Below are 22304 nucleotides of genomic sequence, written 5' to 3'. Positions count from 1 at the left end.
GGGGGAAGGAGGTCGTTAAAGTCAAGTATAATGGAGAATAGCTCTTGAAAGGGATGAAACTTGAACTTGAAAAAATGGGAAAGGAAGGAAAAGGAAGAAAATATCAGTACAAGTAAAGATCCAGACTAGTATTTAATATGATTCATAAATAATCTTTACTCTAGAACTACAACCCATTAAAACATTTATCCCTTCCCTAAAGTCTTTCAACAGCAGAATCAAGATCTTAGACATCTGTGTTTGAAACTCCAGCACAGGGCCTTACACATAGTGGGAGCAAAATGAAATTAGCTCAGCCTATTTAAAAGTAAGAAAAGTTACACTTACCGTGTGCTCGTACACACACCGAGGTGGAAATTGCTCGCTTGCCAATTAGGTTAAATACTCTGGTAGCCAACATTCTGAAAGATAAAAACATACACCTTTATGAATGAGGGCAAACACCTATCAGGAATGATTCTTTTTGCCCCCGTGCATTCTAGAAGTCAGTGCAATTCTTTTGTTTTCTTCTCCCCAATGTAAATGACCCATTCTTCACTACTGACTCTGAATTCACAAAATAACCTAGGATGAAGTTTTTCTTAGCAGTAAGCACGACTTTATGAAAATTCATTATAAACCAAGTGCCATACTTTATACACACTTCAATTAGTAGAAAATGGGCTTTCTTAAAAAAAAAACAAGGGGAAAAAACTTTAATAAAGAGACTGAAAAATCTAGAAAGGTAAAACACTGTGCTGCCATGATGGGCTCCAATGATTGGAGGGAAAAGATAACAGCTCACAGGAACTGCGGCATGCACTGCATTCAACTGAGTTATTTGGTTAAAAATCGAATACGTGCATAGCATTGAAAAGGGAAATTAATCAGGGAGAAAGGCTGAAAATATGGCCCTGATCCAATTACAACCCCTGCGAATAACGGATGACCTGGATGACCCACGTCTCCCTTAGGCCCTTCCAGATTCAGGTCCATCTTCCCTCCTTAACTGGGTCGTTCAGGGCTGTGGACGATGAATAGGTTCCCCAACACATTCAGAAAATACCCCAATTAGTGCAGCATAAACAGAAGCATGACGTCAGAGCTAAACTCGCTCCTGTCTCGCTTTTCTCCCCCAGCCTAGCCCGCTGGCGGGGAAGCAGAACGCCTCTCCCAGAGTCCGTTAAACCCGGGGCGGTCGCGCAGTCACCGTTTTAAGGGGTGAGGGCCAAGGCTGCAGCGTAGGCCTCGGGGCCGCCTCCTTGAAGGCCAGCAAGACGACCTGTCTCTTGAGCCAACGCCCTTCACCAGCGGGCGCTCCAAGGTCAGAACCCGAAACCAGACCGCGGTCAGGTCAGAGCAGGTGGAGCCCGGCAGGATGCTTCTGGGCGGCACACAAACAGCTACCCGGCGGCCCCCGAGTCTGGAGCCCCCAAGGGCTGACCTCAATGTCACCAGGGTCTGAGGCCCAACTGCCGCTTCTTGCAGGCGCTGGGCCGCCAGCACTGAGGGTATCTCCCGGGCCCCCAACCTCCCGGGTCTCCCGGGGGCGCGGGCCAGGGGCCGACTGCCTCACCTGCCGCCGCCGCTGCCGCCACCGCAGCCACGCTCGATGTGCCCGCCGCGACCTCCCTCTCCGCCCCGGCTCCTCGCGACCGGAAGAGAGCGAGGCCGCGCCGCGGGGCACCACGGGATCTAGGAGGACTCCGCCCCTGCGCCGGGCCGCGCCGGAGGTCGCTGGAGCGGAAGGAGGGGAACGCCGCGAATGTCGTAAAACGCGGGGCCGGACTCCTTTCCGGCGGCGCCGGGCGAGAAGCGCGAGTAGAGTCTGAGGCGGGCGCTTCGGCTTTCTCCGGCCAGAGCTGGTGTCCGAGGACCCCAGTCCGAAGCGGGACTGAGCCTGAGGGGGTCTCCGTCAGTCGCGAGGCCACGCCAGGCAGCCGCCCCCTCATCCCACTTCTCCACTGAGGCGCCGCGCGGCTAGGCAGCGGATCCAGGCCTCAGCCAGCGCCTAGGGCCTCCGGAGCCCTCCCGGGCTCAGCATGCCCGGGATGAAGCTAACCACCCAGGCCTACTGCAAGATGGTGCTGCATGGCGCCAAGTACCCCCACTGCGCCGTCAATGGACTACTGGTGGCCGAGAAGCAGAAGCCGCGCAAGGAACACCTGCCCCTGAGCGGCCCGGGCGCCCACCACACCCTCTTCGTGGACTGTATTCCCCTCTTCCACGGCACCCTGGCCCTCGCTCCCATGCTGGAGGTGGCCCTCACCTTGGTAAGCATGCGAAGGGCGCCTGGCTGCCCCTTGGAGGTTGGCTTGCGGTCGGCTTCCATTTAGCCCCAGCTGGAAGCCGACAGGTGCCCGGCGGGAGCCTAGAACCCAACCCCTGAGGTCGCCGTGAAGATGAACGGGATGACTCACGAGAGCGCGTAGATCTTTGCCCGGCACTTGGGAAGCGCTCCGCAGGTGACAGCTCATAGTAGCGGCAGCACAAGAAGCCACTTTAACTGTTGTGGGTGTTTTAAGAGGTGCTTTAGGCAACAAATAATATATTAATTTTCTCAAACCAATAACTTTTATAGGAACAAGCCATCGTTAACAGGTGTTTACATTTGGAGTCTTAAGTCGCGCGAAGATTCGATGCGTTGGCATCTAAACGCTAGAATTTACTTCTCGAGCACCTTCACAGAGCCGGTTCCTCATCTGACATGAGTGTAAACGCTGTGGTTCTTTTGATGTTGGTGTTCTAGAGTCCCTGAGTTGAGACACGTTTAGAGAGAATGTTGACATCACAGGGGCTGCTCCCCTTGAGTGTGTGTGAGCGCTGTATAAAGAGAATTTGGTCCCGTTAGTGATTTATCTAGAATGCTCTCATGGTTTTAAAAGCTCAAGACTGTGAAATCAAAAAGCTGGAGCATTCGTTCCTTCTGTCCATCACACTTTCACGTGTCTGCTTGCAATGACTGCTTTGTTGAGGCACAATGGGGAAAAGACTTACAGGTAAACTGGCTGGTAATCGAATTCTAGGCAATAGTTTTTTGCGTTGTGATGCTCAATAAAGGAAAAAAGACCACCTGTAAATTCCAGTGAGTTGTTAAAACCTTAGAGAGAAATAAACTAGCCTCAGACCTGCCTCAGTACCTGAGCTGAGCTACTGGTTGTTGGTTTTTTTATTTTATTTTTTTTCACGTAAGTATAAGCTGATACTAAAAACATACTAGTTAATTCATGCAAAAGGTCGTTAAATTTGAGATGGTGTAGGTAGAAATCCTATCTCTATATCTCCCACCAAGTAAAATGAATCCATTTCATAATTTACCTGATTATGACACCCATGTAAATTCTTGATAAGCAGGAAGTTCCTTTGGGCAAACAGTCATGGCCCAAGGTTACTGGGCACATCTTTGAGTGCCTATTAAACCATCATTGTTTGGATTTCTTCTTATCTCTGGGCAGAAGATAGATAAGAAATAGATGACATAAAATCAACCATTTTAGCTCCTGAATGCACTGTTGGTACCAAAAAATCCATGGATCGTGCATGTATATATTTTAACACAAGTCTTTTCAACCAACTGTCTTAATTCTGTTATCAAGGGAATTGCAGGCTAATTGCATATATGTAGTGCATTCACTTGCAGGGAACTAGGCTTGCCAGTCGTATTAGTGCAAGATTATTTGTTTCTCCAAAAGTGCCATGCCTGTGATGCAAGAGGAATATGGTGTGGATCAAACACAGTACTTGCTTAGCAGTTGAACTTGTATCAGGCAGACAAGTACAATACTGAAGAATAGATGCCATATGTAGGGTTAAGCAGAATGTGGTGAGGGGTCTGAGAGAAAAGTCAGCTAACCGAGGATTGCAGAGTTAGGGAAGGCAGGTTTCCCAGAGAAGGGGACATACAAGTGGTATTCATTGGGGCAGCCATAGTAACCTAGGGGTTGGGGAGAGAATATTCAAGGCAGAGGACCAGCATGTGCTAAGACCAGGAGAAAATGAAGTGGGGGAGGAAGCAAGCTAGAGTGTAAAGGGGCCTGAGGTAGAGAGTTGAGCAGTGGACAGATTTCATAGATAACCTTGCAGATCACACAAAGGAGTTAGGGCACCTTCTGTCATGAGGACAGAAGGAAGCCACTGGAGGAGAGTTGCATGCTCAGACTTATGTCTTGGAGCAATTGTTCCAACCTGCAGCAAAGAGGGTGTTGGATACAGGAGTATGTATGGGACTAGAGACAGAGAGATGGCCTAAACTGGGGGAGAGCCAGAAAGGAGAATCCACAGGACTCAGTGACTAATCATAAGTGGATATAGGTAAAGGAAGCGAGGATGACACCTCAGTGTCTCACTTATGCATTGGGAGGACAGCGGTGCCTTTCACTGAGGGAAAAACGAAGATAACCTAGTGTTGAAAAGTGCATCTGGAGCTCAGAAGATGGATAGTCTAGAGATATAGACAGGAAACCAGTAGCTTCTCATTGACTTGAAGCCGTGCGAGGAGATCGGATTGACTAGTACAGTGTGTGGTATGAGGAGAGAGCCATGTTCAGAAGCCTGAGGAACTGTAGCTTTTCTGGAGTGAGTGGAAGCGTCGTCACAGGGTAACCGAGTGGTGAGAGGAATAGGAGGAAAAGTTCTGTTGATTTTAAGTCCATATAAAATCCTATCAAATTCCTAAGAGCATCTTAAAGACAAACTTGAACTGCCCTTGAAATTGTCAAAATATTACTAATTATTCTCATTCTTAAGTAACCTTTACAGAGTTAAAGTGTTATGTTCCCATTATAAGATATGAGTGTAATACTTGAGGTAATTAAATATACTAACTATAAACAATTGCATTTGAATCACCTTTACATGAATTTTCCCCAAGGAGCAGTGCTGTTTCCCAAACCACTTACCTGGGGAGGGAGGATGCCCAGAGGGGACCTTGACTCTTAAGATGGGCCCACTGCCTCCAGCTTATTGAGAAGGAAAGGGCACTGCATGGAAGCCCTATTCTTTTTTTTTTTTTAGGTTAATAAGGAACAATTAATAATAACCAGATTTTAAACAGGAATCTATAAAGGTTTTACTAATAAGGATTTCAAAATATGTAGTAATCTCAAACTCGGAAGACACCAAGTTAACAGATTTCCTCTTAGTTGAGGCCTGTCCAACCTCAAAGGACTGGTCCAGTCATGCTTTCTCTATTTTTAATTCCTCCTCTTCATTTACAGTATTGGTGGCAGCATCATTATGCAGATTGTCTAGAATGTCTTTGTTAAATCCATCTGACTTCTCTCTTTGATCCTCACCCATGTTAACATCTTCAGCTATCTGTGCTCTGGGTCTGTTCATTAACAAATCATTATCTAGGGACTACTACTATTACTCAGTAGCTTTGCCTGCCTTGTTTCCAAGGCCAGTTGTTTATTTCCCTCAATTCTTTGTTTTTGTTCTTCCATTAGGCTTCTACTTGACTCAGAAGCAAAGTTCTCACTTTCAGATGAGTTTGTCAAAAAGGGATCTAATTCAGTAGCAGGTACATCGTGGCCATTATTTTCCCCTTTCATCATTGCTAATAAAATCTTCATGCAAAATAGGGAGATCAAGACGAATTCATTTTAAACGGATCTGAACTTCCTTTTTATTTCCTAAATATTCAACTCTGTCAGTAAAATCCTCAAATTGCAGTTTAGGGAATAGCCTGTGTGCCCACTGCTCTGTGTATCTGATCAGTGTCTTCAGTCTTTACCCTCATGACCTTTACCTTTGAATTTTACCTTATCAAACATGTCTAATGCGGGAAGCCCTCTCTCTGAAATTAATTTCTGAGCATCCAGCTTGAGCATATTCCTTTTAACTGTTCTCTTTGGAGGTACAGAAATAGGTGCTCCTCTTCCTGGCTCTTCATCAGGTTCAGCTCCTTCACCATCTTCTCTCTCTGGAAAAGCTGGAGTTAGGAAAGGATTTGGCAAAGTTTCATCTTCTACGTACTCATAATCTGGTAGTCAGTCAATCACCTCACAAAGACTGCAGCGGCCACAGCACCATACTTGGTGCAGCGGATCAGAACTCCCTCTGTTCTGATCTTGCTCCCTCTGGGTCATTACACTCTGCACTTCAGACTCTCAGCTTCCAGCACTTCCCCCAAACTTGCCCTTCATTGTTTGAGTCTCTCATCCAGCAAAATTAAGTCCAAACTGGATTTTCTGCAATAGCTTATTTTCAACAGTAAAAACAAACTGCCCAAGTACTGTCCTTGCCAAACAATAGTGGTTTATGCTGTCATTGACCAAAATTTTGAATCATAGCCTCAGCATTTGACGAATGTGAAAAAGATGCCAATCGATTAAATAACCTTCACAGTACACTAATAAAGGAAAATTTACAATTTGAGTCCATCCAAAAATTTTGTTAAGGTATTTAAGTTTATATTATTCAGCTTTGACTTAGCAACTTTATAACCTAAAGGCAAAGAAAAATCTCAGCGCATGGAGCCATAGTTTATCAGTGTTATCTGCTATGGAAGATGTAATTTTAGTAAAGCATCTAAATCCATGAAACTGTAAACAAGGCCTTATTCGCATGGCTTTTTTCTATTTAGGGAATTTCATATTGTAATTATTTTCGGTAAGTGGGAGAGGCTGACTTGACATGTAGCCCATCAAAAGGCAACATCAGATTCCTTTGAAAGGTTTTTCACTGTAATTTTCCATTAAAAAAAAATCCTTGCATTTCTGGGTGCTATTTATGTTTTTTAAGTACTTACGCTTGCTATTTATCCTTAGAACCCTTTGACGTAGGTAGTGACAGAATTATTTCTAATAGCAAAAACCCATAAAATATTAGTAGGAAAATTAGCATAAACCTGCTGTTTCTCTAAGCCCTTTTTGTCCTTTCCCCTCTCTTTGATTTCCTAGCACTGTGGAGCAGCTTTCGATTACATTCTGCTCAGATGACTTTCTTATTTGCCGGTTGGCCTAATCACCATGATTTTGGTCCAGAATTCTTTCTACTACCTCAGTGTACACCTTCTCTGTGCTCATTTGCATGACTGCTGTCCTCTGGCCTTTTCCTAAGCCCCCTACTCCCTTCTGCCCCTTGTTTGTCTCCAGAACATTCGTATGCTAGCCTGGGAGGAGATGGCTGCTCTGGGTCTTCCTTTTAATTCTTCCCCTTGGCTTCTCCCTCTGTCCCCATCCCATCTACCTCCAGAGCTCTTCTTTCATTTATTCAGCTACTTTCTCTTCCATATAAAACTCATCATCCCACTCGAGAAAGAGCTTTTCTACTCAGTGAAATTAACAGCCCCTTTACTTTTAGCCTCCAAGGCCTGCTTATTGCTACAGATAGGAAGACTCACAGACAACCTCAACTTGTAAGTGGCAAGCCCTCCTCAGAGTGGCTTATTTTTATCAGTGCCCTGCCTTGCCTACTTTATGGCTGTTGTATAGTCTTGTGAAGTGGGTAATAGTGCCTTAAAAATTGTAAGGTGCCTCACATTTGCAAAAGTTCACAAGTTTACTAAGAAAAGCTACTATCTTTGTGCTGAGCCTAATTGGGAGTGAATGGGTTGAACCGAAAGCCTTTAGTAGTTTTGGTGTCTGGAACGGAATGAGTCTAAAATTGCATCGAACAGAGGGTGATGGGCTTAATGCCAAAGTAAGAGTGTCCTTTCTTTCTGAAAAGTAAAAGAAATTTCATGAGTAAATGCAGAATTTGGACCCTGTACTTAGTCAGTTTTATTAAGTTGACATTAGGTTTTCAAGGTGTTACCCTGAACTTTGGTTTTCATTTTGATTGTTCGCAGAATACATGACAGGAGTAGGGAATCATAGCAGCAAGGCAAGGAAAATAGAAATGGATTCACTGAGAACAGAGGTTAAACGGCTTCTCAGTTCTTTTGCCTTGCCCAGCCCCCCTCAGGAGGGAGTGAATTGCCTTTACTGAACAAGCTACCGCTTAAATCCACTAGGATTTTCATTAACAAGCCATTGGGCTTACTGCAGGAATCTGAAGGCCCTCAGGACCTGTCTTCCCCATCCCTACTCCAACCCCTGTCCACACTGCTCATCTTCCACACGCTGACTTTTACTCCACACCAGGTCACTCTTACCTGATAATATCCGGTATCATTTTCAAGACTGTCAAAGAAAACTCTTCCCCTCATTTGTTTACCCTGTCTCTGTGGACTCTGATCGCTGGTAGGGAGGCCTTAGTTAGTTCTCTATTCTTCACCTGGTGGCCAGTTGTGTCTATATCTAGATAGCTGTGGACAGGGGTTGGGGTGGGGATCCATACAGTTAACCTGGATATTCTCGTTTGAATCATTCAAAAGTGTCTAAAACTAAGCTAGAGCTTTTGTAACATGGTTCACTTTTAGAGTAGCCTCTTCAGAGAGTTCTGCTAGAAGTTCAAGGTAATGGCATTATTTTTCTGCTGGAATTTGGTTAGGCCCTTGAAGTTTTTCATACAGGAATTTGCCCTTCAGGTGAAGTGTAAGTAGAGGTGTGCAGTGTGTTTGCTGAGGGGCCCTGCACCCTTGCCTTCAGCCCAGGAAAGGAATCTAGGACCAGCTTAGGCTGCTCACTGAAAACTGCTGCTGGGGATAGTCAAGACGTCACCAGTAACATATAATTTATCTTATTTTTGTATTAAACAAACTGTGATCAGCCAAAAAATAGCCCCCAAAATGTCCATGTTCTAATCCCCAGACCCTGTGAATATGTTAATCTTACACGGCAGAAGGGACTTGGCAGATGAGATAAGGGTTTTGAGATGGGGAGATTATCCTATATTATCTGATGGACCCAGTGTAAGGATCCTTATAAGAGAGAAGCAGAAGTTCACTTAGAGTCAAAGATGTGATGACAGAGGCAGGGGTCAGAGTGATGCAGCCACTAGCTAAGAAATGTGGTGACCTCTAGATGCTAGAAAAGGCAAGGAACAGATTCTCTCCTAGAGCCTCCAGGAGTCGGCCTTGCTGACCCATTATAGACTTCTGACCTATAAGATAGTCTGTGTTGTGTTAAGCCACTAAGTTTGCGTAATTTGTTACAAAGGCAATAGGAAACTAGACAGCCAAACTTGGGACACATCTGTAGTTCTAACTCGGTATACAAGGACAACCCTCTGAGGACGCACTTAGAGGCCAATCTTTGATTAGAAACGAAGGCTGGGAGGGCTATACTAAAGGAGAGGCTAAGTTAGTGGGTCCAAGTTCAGGGAATGGGGCCAAATGCCACATTTTAAAGCTAGACTGTGCCCTTTGGTGCTACATAGAAATAAGTTGAGAAAAAAAAAAAAATGAAAGAAATTGCTGCTGTAAGCAGCAATAGAAAATTCCTGCAACCCATTCTTTTAAGAGATGATAGAAACAAAATATAAGTAATTTCGGAGTTATTTGCAGCAAAGTTACAGTGAAAAAGCCATTATAAATATTTTGGATACGTAGCCTTAATCTTTTGGGTGGATGACCAAAACATCTAATTGGTTCAATGAGCCTTGGTTTTGACCCAATATGGTAATTCGTGAGCTCTTAGGAGGCCAGAATTATTATTCTAATCCTTGTGTGAGCCAGGGAACCTTGGACTATAACGGTCTTCTAATGTCTGCTTTTAGTCATAAAGGAGACTGTCTGAGGTCCAATCCAGAGTTCAAGAAAAAGAGCAATAGGTTTATGTTTTTTAAAAAAAGGAAAAGGAAAAACATTTTTAACCAATTAATTCACTGTGAAAAAAGCAAGGATCAATTTTTTTTCCTCCTCTGCAGACTGAGAATAGAATTTATTGCAATGTATTATTAAAATTCCATTATAGCAAAACAATTGGGATGACCTTTTGTTTTTAATAATGGCATTAGGCCTGCAGGAAACGAAATCTGATGACAGAAGAGTGGCTTTATAAAATGTACAAAAAAACTTTCAAAGTCGGCCACCGTGCTCCCATTTAAAATCACGTCGCAGGGAATTGAGTGTGTGTGTCCCAACCTGTATCTGCCCCCCTGCACACATGTGCCTGTTTACTCCACATCCCAGTATGAAGGGTTTTTCTTGGTATGTTGGTAGGAATACCAAAATATAGTATAAAAAGACTTGATTTCAAGAGAGACTTAGATTCCCATTCAGGCTCTGCTACTGGCTATGCAAACTTAGAAACTCTGAGCTTTAGTTTGTTTATCTGTGAAGGATTGATTTAAATGATCTTAAGAATTTTTCAAGCCCCCTCTCCCACCTCCCCACGGCACCTCACCTGTTTAATATGTGTTGACATTGAGGCTTTCTGCAGAGACTGGGCGAGGAAGTTATTTCATGTCCAGCCCCACCCCTCCTGGCCATTACAGGGTCCTCATCTATGGGAAGACACGCCACCTCAGTGAAAATGAGATGAGAGGCCCGTGCTGCTTCTGTGCTTTCTCTGGCCTCACATGTTTTTCTGTGAATATCTGTTTTATTCTTGTAGCCTTTCTTCTGTGGAGAAGGATACAGGTTTATAGGCGTTCTGTGAATATCTGTTTTATTCTTGTAGCCTTTCTGTGGAGAAGGATACAGGTTTATAGGCATCTTGTCTCTGCATTGGGTGAGGGGAGGTCTGTTGTGTTTACTGAGACTTGATATTTAAGGAAAAATCATTTATCTTTTCCCAATTTTTGTTCCTCTTTCAGATTGATTCATGGTGCAAAGATAATAGCTATGTGATTGCTGGTTATTATCAAGCTAATGAACGAGTAAAGGATGCCAGGTATGTCCATGCAAAAGCCCTCTGTGGTCTGAAGGAACAATCATGTGACAGACTATCTCTAAGAGACAATCTCCAATGTGCTTTTTGACCTCCTGTAGGCTCAAGATATGAAATCTGTGACAACAAAATCCCTCTCCACCCTCTGTGCTTGTTTATAGTATTTGAGGGGACCTGTGGTATGGATAATTCCAAACAATAGAAAGTCTAAACATTTATATTAACTTCAAGATTCTGTTTTGTATCTTTTTTATTTTGCTTGAAGGCAATTCATATAGTGAAAGTAATAGTCATGGGCCTTCAATTTCAGTCCCCAGTCAGCTTTGCTTTGCTTCCCATTCCCAAACTAGGAATGAGGTAGAGCAGAGCATTACGAAAGAATACTGCTCTCGTTTAGGGTAAATAAACTTTTAGGCTTGGTGCTCTGAGAGTCTAATACTGTGATGAAAATGTGTTTGCTGCTTCCTTCATATTTGCTGCTGTTTTCATGCTCCTGGTTTCTTTCTCACTAATAAGCAAAGTGGAGAACTCTGCTTTATTTCTGCCTCATTCTTGGCCTCAACAGAAAAAGGTGACACACTGAAGTTAGGATAATTTGAGGAGGGCTTAATAAGCAGATACTTTCCAAAGGTGTGTACAGTACGTAAGAGAACTTATGAGTAGTGCAGTAACCCAACGCTGGTAACAAAAGTCAATACCATCCCTGGGCCTGACAGGATGGGAAGGAAAGAGTTAAGTAAAGAAGTCCACCTTGGGAAAGAATTAAGGTGTACACATTGCCAGTTATAAAAAGTCACAGATATAAATTACAGTATAGGGAATGTAGTCAATAATATTGTAATAACTATGTATGGTATCAGATGGATACTAGACTTATTGGGGTGATCACTTTGTAAAAAAGGTATAAAAATGTCTAATAACTATATTGTACACCTGAATCTAATATAATACTGTATGACAACAGTAATAGAAAAAAAAGTTTTTAAGAAAAAAGAAGTCTTCCTTAAGAGGAGCTGTGCCCTTTGGTCAGGGGACACACCTGGCAGCCAGCCTGATGTGACCTTACAAGGAAAGCCCGGAGGAGTTGGCGCCCTGACCTTCATCTGAGTTCCCCCCGCCAGGAGCTGGGGAGGATATGAAGTCTCCTGCGTGGTATATGACGGGAGGCACTGACATGCCTTCCTCACGTTGTCAGAGCTGACTGACTCCAGTATCCAGGCAGTTAGGGGATACAGTGAAGGACCCCAGACCTAAATTCCTGGAGTTATGTCAACTTGCCCAGCTAGGTGAGAGGTTGGACTCAATAGCATTTTTAGAAATAATACAGTGAACTGGTGACCAAGTATTACTGTCACTGTTGAGGCACAAATGCACTTCAGGGACTTAAACCCTCGTACTCTTAGAGAACTAGGTCCAGTTGGGACTCTGAGGGAGGCAGGATAACAAGTGAAATGCTGGGTTCAAAATGATCCCTGTTGAAGCCTCTGTTGGGATAACAGTGCATGGGCTCTCTCTCTCAGCCTCAGTTTTTCAGCTTTTCCTGCTACATCTCTGACTGTTCTTTCCCTGAGCCCAGAAGCACCATTCGTTTCTCTTCCTCGGGTACATCTCTTACTAATAACCTCGCTCCTTCTGGAACCTCCTCTCCGTTCCATTCGACCCACACTCCCGCCCCCCAATGTATCGACTCAGTTCTCCATTCCCATCCCCGATACAAAATAAAGCCTGTTCATGGGGCCCATATCAGGCTTGGTGTTTGGGCATGAATGCCTGCCCCAGGCGGCCACGCTTTGCGCTGAGCAAAACTAAAGACTCTTGACCCTTGCTTGCAGGCTGCTGGCTTGAATATGAAAGATATTGCCAACACAGGACTAACATAAGACAGCAGGCCAGGTGACATGAGGATAATGCAGAGGGCTGTGACAGCAGGAGCATGGCCAGAGACGCTCTCAGGAAGGGCTGCCATTTGAACTGGCACTCGAGCATGGGCAGGGTCTTGTCAAGTTCGGATGTGGAGGCCAGGAGGGAAGAGCATTCCAAGAGGGGATGGCATGAGGAAGACACCAGGTAGAAATGGGGGCAGGGGCATGGAGTGTGAACACAGAAGAGATGCTAGGAAGTAAGGCTGGAAAGGTAGGGTGAGGCCACAACCAGGGCTCTAAGTTATTTCGAACTTCCTTTTGTAAGCAGTGGGGAGCCATCCTTGGAAGGAGGGTTTTCCTGAACCGAGCAGTCTTTTCCCACAGCCACTCTTAAAGGAGAGGAGACTAGACGAGAGGTAAGGGCACTGGCTTGTCAAGTGATCGTAGACATCTCCCTTTCCTTTATGCCCACCCCACCCCTAAATCCGTGCCTTACGTGGTCTCCCCAGGTGGACCTGCATAGGCTCTGTGTCTGCATATCTTATTTGGCTCATGGCCTCCCCATCTTCCTGCCTCTATTCAGACCTCATGCCATCCCAGCCTAGACTTATCTTACTCAGACACCATTTTCATGCTATTCATATTTTCTAGAATTTCCCATTCCGTCACGCACTCTATGCTTCTGGAGGGTTTACATTCCTCCATTGATGTCAGTGGTTAAGTACCTACTAAACAGCCATTTGTCAGATCCATAAGATTAAACTTGGGAGGGGTGGAGGCGGTGCCCCATAACCCTTTATTTCCATCTGATGAGTTTCTGCTGTACTTCAGGATTTCATCTACCCCTCCAATGTGCTGGTGCTGCGTTAGGAGTAAACCTAGAGTCCCTTACACCGTATCTGGCCTGGGGCTTTACTGACATCATCCTGTCTAATCCTCACAAGGACTCAGGTGAAGAAACTCCAGACAGGTCCCTGCACAAAGGCCACATAGCTTAGAAGCTCAGGAGCTGGAGTTGTACCAGCTTCCTTCTTCAGTACTATTTGCCTCTACATGAAAGATCTTCCCTTCTCTCTTCAGCCAGACTAGCTAAAAATTTGATTTTGTTTCAGAAATATCAGCTGATTAACAGTGTCTCACAGCCTAAGATTTGGAGCCAGGTAGACTTGGATTCAAATCCTAGGTGACTTGGGCCTCAGTGGTCTTATCTGTAAAATGTAGCTAAGAGCTTATAACCTGAGCAAGTCGTCATGAGGATAGAGCGAAGCAACACACAGCATGGTTAGCTCTGTGCTTGGTTCAAAGTAAAGGCTAGTCCTGTGATTACTTTTTTCAAAAAAAGATCATTCATTGTTTTAATATTATAAAAAGAAATGTAAGGTGTTCGTAACTGCTTAACTCATTTCCAAAACTTGAGGTTATTACATGGTTTTATTGAGTCATAATTGCTGGAGTTTTGCTTTATAATTAGCATTCCATGTGGGTAAATTTCATTTCCAGGCAAAGTGCCGTGGCCTGAGGTAGATGCTTAACAAAAAGCTTTTAGATACAAAATATAAGATCTCAGTTATGAGTAAATGCCTAGCTGTGTGCTGGTTGAAAAGATGGGGTTAGCAAAGTGGTCTCTATCTCAGGTGCCTGCAGTTTTATTTGGCAGCCGACTCTTCACAAGAACAGGAGTTGGTACAGACTGGTAGGAAACACAGTAATGACTTTAATATAATGCAATAGTCTTACATTAGGAATGAAGTAAGTCAGTATTTGAGACTAAGTGCATAACACAAAAAAAAAGTAAAATTGGCAATTCATTAACCATACATCTTTTGCCCTCTTTAAAAAGAATAAATTTTAAATTTGAGTTCTTGGGCATTTGAAATGGTAGTTCTTGTTTTTAATGAATGTTTCTTGGCCCCCTTTCCAATAAAGTCACCAACTACTATGATAATCATAAATGTTAGGATAACAGTTTTGTAAGTTTCTTCATGGCATGCTTACGAGTACCTGGAAGATCATATATTTAGCAAATGCCAACTTCTTTTCCCTTTGCAGCTGAGGTGTAAGTGGGTCGGGACCGATAACGATGCAGAACAGTCGGGGTGTGCCTTTTCCACATTTGGTGGTTGCGTAGGCAGCCGTGTTCCTATTCCTCGCCATTTCCCATCTGAGCTGTGGGACTTGGCACTTGTCGACTCCTGGTAAATACAGTGAAGCACTCCCTTCACTTTAAGAGCTTTCTGTGCTGACCTGAGGGACAAGAATCCCTGGAGCCCTTTCTCTTTCAAAATGTTTTGTTGTTTCATTTTTTTAACGTAATACTGCAGACTTGATTAATCAGCATGTCACTATAAATTCTCAACTTTGAAAGTGAAAATAGAATAATTAAATAAAATTTTTTTATAAAGTATTATCTGCTTTTTTTAGCTCAATCATAAGTAAATAATTTTATAGTGTTTCTTTAAATAAACTCAATAAATTTTTTTATGCCTATTAAAATATATATCTCAGTCCGTACTTCAGAAAGCTGAGATTCTAATTGTGCAGGGAAAATGAGATGCACAAAAAGACAACTGCATGCCAAGGATTAAGTGTCAATGCTTTTTAGAAGCAAACACTCAGAGTTTAGAGAAGGGACAAATGGACCTCATCTGGGGCAGCTTGGCAAGACCTCCCAGAGAGGGTGACATTTTCTGGGCTTTAAAGATGGGAAGGAATTCTGCAAGCAGAGATTGGCGTGGAAGGGCATTCCAAACAGGGAACAGTGTGGGTGAGGGAGGTGATATATAGACAGTTTTATTGACCAGGCAAATGATTTACTGAAATTTTAAAGACACACACAGCTTCGTTCCTGCGGTTAGGAATGGTGGCTAGGTCCATGGTGAGAAAGGCCTGGATTTGTCAGACTGAAAAAAGTGGGCTTTCGTCTTACAAGCAGTGGTGAGTGGCAGGTGCGGGGAGAGGGGTGGGTGATGGAAGTTTTATTTTTAGGAAAATTGATCTAAAGAGTTTCAGGATACATTAGATAAGAGACTAGAAGTTGAGACCAGTTAGGAAGCAATTTTAGAAACCCATGTCTGTGGTGATAGCCTGAACAAAATGGGTGATAGGGAGAATTAAGAAGGCAGAGGCAAGGAAAGAATCTATAGTACCTGGTGAGTAAGTGAAGAAAAGTAGGAAAGGTAACCTCAATCAGAGAAACTGGAAATAGGCCAGCCTGCCTGGACCCAGTGGATTCCAGCTGGAAGGACTTGGAAGGGAGGCAGGTGGCTGGTAGGTTTCAAGGGTGCTGCCCCACAGAGGGGCACAGATTGCCAGATTGCACAATCGTGTGAGAAAATGGAGCAAGAGGGACAGGACTGAAGACTTATTAAAGAAGCTTAAGAAATGTGGTTGAAAGGGAGGAGAGAGGTTAGACAGTGGCTAGAGGGAAACAGTTAAGTAATTTTTTTCCTAAAAAAAGAAAAGACTTATTCAGATTTGACAGCAGAGCTGGGGTCATTGGAGGAAAAGAGAATGTAAGTTAAGGTCTGGAGGAGGAGATCAGAGTGGATGGGCCTAGGGGTAGGATGAAGCCTCTTCCTGAAATCAGATAGAAGGATAACTTTGTGTTGTAGGGGTAGCCAGGGGTGATGTGGGAGCCACTCTGTAATTTATTTTATTGACTTAAGGTTGAAAGTTGTCATTTATCAAGGTTGGGATGGGGCAGGGCCAGAGCCAGCAATTGAAAGCCACAAGCATGGAGAAGATTTGGTATGGCTTAGGAATTTTAGAAATTTTTTTCAAAAGGAAAAGTAAATGACTCAATTGCCAGGAGCTAAGAGGTGGACAGAGTCACTCTGGGAGCTCGCAGATGGAAAAGGCAGGCGTAGGAGGCTTCTAGCCTGGAGCTTGCACAGGCAGGAGCGGTCAGCAGCAGTTCACCTAAGGGCCTAGCTGCACTCTCCACTGGATTTCAGGGAGGCTTTCTATTCAGAAGATGCCTTCGCAGGATCCCCTCTGCAAGGGTTTCCCAGTGGAATGAGACAGGACCTGCTTTGTACTGTGCTCCCCATTGCCCCTACAGCATTCCCCGTCCTCGGCACAAGTCATTGCAGCTGGACCACTGTCAGCCCTTTTATTATTGTTTATTAACTGTGCTGTAGGTAGACATGTTGGGTAGCATTAACTAGAATGTGGTAAACTCACTGGTTCTTCTTCTGCAGTCCGAACCAGGTTGCAGAAAAGGTGGCCTCCAGAATTGCTGAGGGCTTCAGTGATACCGCTCTTATCATGGTAAGTCACTCTTGATTGCCTGTTGTGTCTTCTGTTTACAATGTGGCTACTGAGCATTCTCTTGCTAACATGGAGCTTTGCTGTATAAAGAGGTCTTCCTTTCTGCAGATATTTCATCAGACCATTGCCACCTTTTGCTGTCACAGCACATGGATCTCCAAAAGAGGAGAATCATTCAAATCTGGTGGTTCTCAGTGGGGTCCCCATGCCAGCAGTATAGCACGAGCAGGGAACTTGCTAGAAATGCAATTTCACAGGGCCCAGCAATCTGTATTTTCATAAGCTTCCAGATGATTCTGATGCACACTTAAGTGTGAGATCCCTGTAGGGGAAAAAGAAGGAAGGAGGAGTCAGGTAGATATGTAGCTAACATAAGAGCCTTGTTAAACAATCTCAATTCAGACAGAATCCTAACGGAGAGGGAAGAAGTAATGTTTCGAAGCCCCACTTTTGTGAAAAAATAATGAAATACATGTTGTTTATCCTGCATAACATACAGTTTACCGTAGGCCACGCTCGCGGTGTCTGTACACTGTAAGGCAGAATTTCTGCTGCGGGCCACGAGAAGGTGCCTAAGGACCTCCAGAAAGTGCTGGCTGTTGGCTGTTTGTTAACGCTCTTCACAGGTGTGTCCTTTGTCTTGCGTGCAGGTAGACAACACTAAGTTTACGATGGACTGCATGGTACCTACGATCCATGTGTACGAACACCACGAAAACAAATGGCGGTGCAGAGACCCACACTAGTGAGTGCCGTGTTCTTGGGGTGACCTGTGTGCAGAGTATGCTGGGGGCTGTTCCCGAGCACTCAGCTCCCCCTGGAAAACTGATGCCAACCTCCTGTGTTTTGTGAGGGAACGCACAACCCTCATACAGAAATCATGCATGTTCTTCAGCTGCTGGGGACTAAGGCCAACAGAGCTTCTGAGCAGTAGAGAACCGAAGTGTTACTCAAGGGTCTTCCTGTCCCCAGCCCCAGGGCACTGCTCTGCAAGCCAGAGCCTCTTCCCAGGCATTTGGTTTGGGTTTATTTGTAATAACTCTGAAAACATCGGTCATCTACCTCCAGCTCTTGCAGCGTTTCATTTGGAGGATTTTTTTTTCATATCTTAACCATGTTTTATATCAATTATGAACGTCTTTATGTGTTTAAAATGTACACATTTGCTAGTACTCATTATTGTCTTCCTATACCACTCTTTATGTGGCAGGTTTTTTGTTTATTAAAAAGCCGCCTTTTCGTTAAGAGGTTGATTTCTTCTGTTTCACCCCATAGCGATTACTGTGAAGACTGGCCGGAGGCCCAGAGGATCTCAGCATCACTCCTGGATAGCCGGTCCTATGAAACGCTCGTGGATTTCGATAACCACCTGGATGACATTCGGAATGACTGGACAAACCCAGAGATCAATAAAGCTGTTCTGCACCTGTGTTAGGGAGGGACTTCAGTGACTGGTCTCTGGGCATTTCCACTACGCTGAAGAAGAAAAGCTATTTTTAAATGTAGATAAAATATCTCATAGGCTGTGTGGAAAACTGACAGTTTTCAGCCGTGGTATGTGCCTTGAAGGAGGGCAGAATGTCCCATCAGTCGTCTTTTTAATGCAGAGTCTTTAGAAGCGGTACGGACTATCCAATCTGACTGTGGAGTCCTTCCCAGTTGCGTTACCGTAATCCTCCCTATCAAAGCTGTTTCTGCTTGTCCAAGATTGTTCCTATTAAACGATTTTAACTAACCTTTTATAATCTGGAGAGGATACTTTTTAAGCCAACAACCATGTGTTATACCCACATGAGAACGTTTGTGAGTTTTCATCCCGTTTGAGTTCATGTCCCATCTTGGGATTGGGCAGGCGCATGGCATGCCGGTGCCCATGTCTGAGAACCTGTGTGTGGGTGTTCACTGGTCGGGAGGCCACAGCCACAAACAGCACTGCTCCACACGGTGTCGAGCTCACGTAGCCACCGCAGCTCTACACAGTGGGAATAATGCCACTGTTGCCTGAGAAACCATCATTAAGGGTGAAAACAAACATCGTTGGTAACGGGAGCCCAGTGTAATGCTACTCAATCAGCCAGAAAGCTTGTAACCTGTGGAATCAAATCAGGAAAAACGAAACAGTGCCAAGATTATTTTTAAAAGGCAAGAATCAGTCCTAACTCATTTGCATGATTATCCAATGGTTGTAATTTATGAATTTAAAATAACTATTTCTGTTGTATTTGAAGCAACAGGAGCAAAACAAAACTTAGACTCCCCAAGATTACAGAACACTGTAATGTTTTACGTGGAACTTATTATGGCCAAGCTTTTTAACCCAATCATAGGAAACTGAGAGAGAAATTTGATGGTGCCATTGAATTTTTTCTTTTTTATATGGATTATTTTGTGTGGAGTTAAGAGCATTATATCTTTTCTGCAGTCTTTTTCTTTGACCACATGAAGGAAATTTGTAACAATTGGTATGATCTATTGAAAGGGTTTGTGACACAGCATTCATTATTTTCTCTTGATAGGTAGAAAAAAGTAATTTCAAACAGTGCCTATAATAGATGTGCTTTCATTGATCCACCAAATTCTCTCTTCCCCTCTCTTCAAACTACTCTTACCCTTAACTTTTGAAGCCAATATTATTTCATATGGGAAACAAACAGAGGAGTGGTGGACTCCATCTTTCTCACTGACCTCGCCTTACAAGCCAGGACCATCTCAGATGGAGTATGTATGCGGTCTTGTCCAAAGGGAATGGGTTTGTGTTTGTTTCAAAAACAGAGAAGAATCACCTGTAGCATTTACCACAGAAAAGGCTATCTTTTTCTGGGATTGAAAGGAGTGTATGCTACCTTCAGTTCAAGATCAGAGCTACTTGGAATCAAGATGTGGCTAAGGCTAGTTTGGGAGGCATTTTAAAGATAGTCTTAAAACCCTTCAGGGTCACACAACTCAGACTGCAAAGTAGCAAACAACTGGCCAGGTGCATGGGAAGGTCAGCAGTTCAGGTCACTTGTGTGTCTTGGATGTAACGTGGTCACTTGTCATTTGGCTGACATGGGTTTGAATCATGTCTGGAGGCAAGAAGGCTAGTAAGCAACTCCAGCATTTGCCTCTGTGTTCACATAGGTTCTATATGAAAAATTGGCTCTGTAAAGAAAGAAAGCTGGAGAGTGAAAATGAGGGATTTAATAACAGGATGACTGGATGTTTCCATGCCCCCCAAGTTCATCTGTGATGGCATTAAGCGGTTTTAGGAGGTGGAGCCTGTGGAAGGTGGTTAAGTCATGAGGGTCAAGCCCTCATGAATGGATTAACGTTCCTATAAAAGAAACCCCGCAGAGCACTCTCACTCCCCTGTATGAGGACGCGGGGAAGTCAGCAGTCCGCAACCCAGAGGAGGGCATTCACCAGAACCTGACCATGCTGGCAATAGACTTCCAGCCTTCAGAACCATAAAAAATAGGTTTCTGCTGATGAGCCACCCAGTTAGTGGTATTTTGTTATAGCAGCCTGAGCGGACTAGGACAGGATGGGTTTAAACTGAAGAATGGTTTTTAAATTTTTGATTGGTTAGGAATGTAATTTTATACAATGAATATAATATAGTATTTCATGGCAGAGCTTTAGGCTTGTATTTACAAAATACTTGAGGCTTGTATTTGACTTTAGGCTTGTATTTACAAAATCTAAAAGCCTCATATTTTTCAACTACAGGGAAAATTATCGCTTAGAGGATTTAGTTGGGTTCTTCTGATTGTGAGGAATGAAGACTCACAAGGATTCATGGGGAACAATGAGGGCCTCGAAATGAAACCGAGCCAACCCAGGGCCTGATCTCATGGAGTCTAGAATCTGGAGGAGGTTTTCAGATTTGGGTCAGCTCTCGAGAACCTCAGCTGCAGAAATGCTTGACTTCTCATCCTAGTATATGACTATGAATGTGACGGCTCCAAGTGACTGTGTCTCAGCACTGGCTAACTTCCTCTTGTTCATGGTTTGTTTGCTCTAAACACACCTTGCTCAGGGTGCAGGGCAGCTTATTGTCCCTTCTACGTTACCACCTTTCAATGCCAACTTCTGTTGCTAACCAGTTCTGTTTTTCACTTTTCAAATTCCATAGAGAAGCACCTAATCAGCGCAGTTCACCTTTATATCTAGCCTGTTGGGCATAATTTTTGGGCCACAGGCTAACCAATGGATTAACTTCCTTGGGTTGTCCCTTCAACTGTGGCTGAGAAATGTTGAAAGATGTGACATGTTCATTGCCTCTTGGGAGGGTCATGAACAGGGAAGGATCCTTTAGATTACAGCAGTCCCCAACCTTTTTGGCGCCAGGGACCAGTGCTTCTGTGAGAATTTAATGCCTGATGATCTGAGGTGGAGCTGAGGCGGTGATGCTGGCGCAGGGGAGCAGCTGCAAATACAGATGAAGTTTTACTTGCCTCACTAGCCGCTTACTTCCTGCTGTGCGGCCCAGTTCCTAACAGGCCACCTATGATACCAGTCAGTGGCCCGGAGGTTGGGGACCCCCGCTTCAGAGGAAAGTGTGGCAGTAGCTCTAGCATATTTGTGTTCATGATTTTAGTTGTTCCTGAAGGCTTCTATTTAATTTTTCATTTGAAAATTATTTTACACTTAGAAAGTTGCAAAAATCGTACGAAAAGTCCTGTAAATTCTTTATTTACATTTACCATTGTCAATATTTTGCCATTTTTGTTTTCTAGGCCTAGTTTTTAATAAATCCATGTTAAATAGAAATTATGAATGCCTCCATCTTCCCCTGCCACTCAACTTTTCCTCTCCCTGTGTTCTGATGTTCTCAAAATGACAAAAGCTATGTTAGGTTGGTTCTCAGGAAAGTTGTCAGAGCAGTTATGAAGCTGTTTTAGGAGACATATTCAAATTTGAACCCTCTATCAGACATAGTAGAGATTATATGACAAAATCAATGCAATTGAAATAAAGTTTAAGGGTAGATAAAGTGGCTACGGATATGAAAAACCGTACCTATAGTAACTGAATTACTGGATAAGCATTAAAAATCTTTTTAAATGTATACTGTGCATGTTTTTTAAAAAGATATAGTTTACAATAGCAAAATATTAGTAAATTTGGCAAAAGATATGCAAACTTTTTAAAGGAGAAAATAATAAAACGAAAGAAAAAGGCATAAATTAAGATATGCCATTGTTCTTTAGAAAAAGAATTTGTATCACAAAGATGTCCATTCTCTCTATGCTGACCTATACCAAATAAATTCCAAATAACCTCCCCCGCCCCCCCAAAAAAACCTGTTGGGTTGTTTTCCCTCATTTTCACAACTCTTTGTGGAATTCTTGCACTTGATACTCCCACCAGCTCCCCAAGAATGTGTGCCATCCTTCGGTGTGGATTTCAGCCTAGAACCAGGATCCCTTCCTATGGCTAAGTAAGGCTTACATTGTCAGAAGAAAACATATTAAATATTTATAAGGAAAGAACA

General features: G+C 43.6%; 2 protein-coding genes and 1 pseudogene across 2 annotated transcripts in view; 1 reads left to right on the top strand and 2 right to left on the bottom strand.

Annotated features, from left to right (window-relative positions):
- Positions 1 to 1637, bottom strand: part of LOC102880649 — an 8097-nt gene extending 6460 nt beyond the window's left edge. Inside the window, exons 1-2 of the mRNA XM_006926735.3 lie at positions 1556 to 1637; positions 328 to 401 (exon numbers count right to left, since the gene is read on the bottom strand). Of these exons, the coding sequence (XP_006926797.1) occupies positions 328 to 400 (73 nt within the window). The 5' untranslated portion in view covers position 401; positions 1556 to 1637. The remainder of the gene's footprint in view (positions 1 to 327; positions 402 to 1555) is intronic.
- A 131-nt stretch (positions 1638 to 1768) lies between these two features.
- On the top strand, positions 1769 to 18570 carry EMC8 (ER membrane protein complex subunit 8). Its single transcript, XM_006926734.3, has 5 exons — positions 1769 to 2252; positions 10624 to 10700; positions 16759 to 16828; positions 17479 to 17573; positions 18104 to 18570. The coding sequence occupies exons 1-5, from the start codon at positions 2022 to 2024 to the stop codon at positions 18261 to 18263; spliced, it is 633 nt and encodes a 210-aa protein (XP_006926796.1). The 5' UTR covers positions 1769 to 2021; the 3' UTR covers positions 18264 to 18570.
- LOC112474582 lies at positions 2255 to 7198 on the bottom strand (annotated as a pseudogene).
- Positions 18571 to 22304: the final 3734 nt, after the last annotated feature.

Source organism: Pteropus alecto, unplaced genomic scaffold (assembly GCF_000325575.1).
Source record: "Pteropus alecto unplaced genomic scaffold, ASM32557v1 scaffold7, whole genome shotgun sequence".
Taxonomy (NCBI): domain Eukaryota; kingdom Metazoa; phylum Chordata; class Mammalia; order Chiroptera; family Pteropodidae; genus Pteropus; species Pteropus alecto.
Note: the sequence above shows the minus strand (reverse complement) of the source record. Positions and strands in the feature narration are given on the sequence as shown.

Coding starts and splice junctions, on each gene's coding strand:
- EMC8 (XM_006926734.3), top strand. CDS start 2,022: ATGCCCGGGATGAAGCTAACCACCCAGGCCTACTGCAAGATGGTGCTG. Junction 10,701..16,758: donor GAACGAGTAAAGGATGCCAG/GTATGTCCATGC, acceptor CTTCTTCTGCAG/TCCGAACCAGGTTGCAGAAA. Junction 16,829..17,478: donor GTGATACCGCTCTTATCATG/GTAAGTCACTCT, acceptor TCTTGCGTGCAG/GTAGACAACACTAAGTTTAC.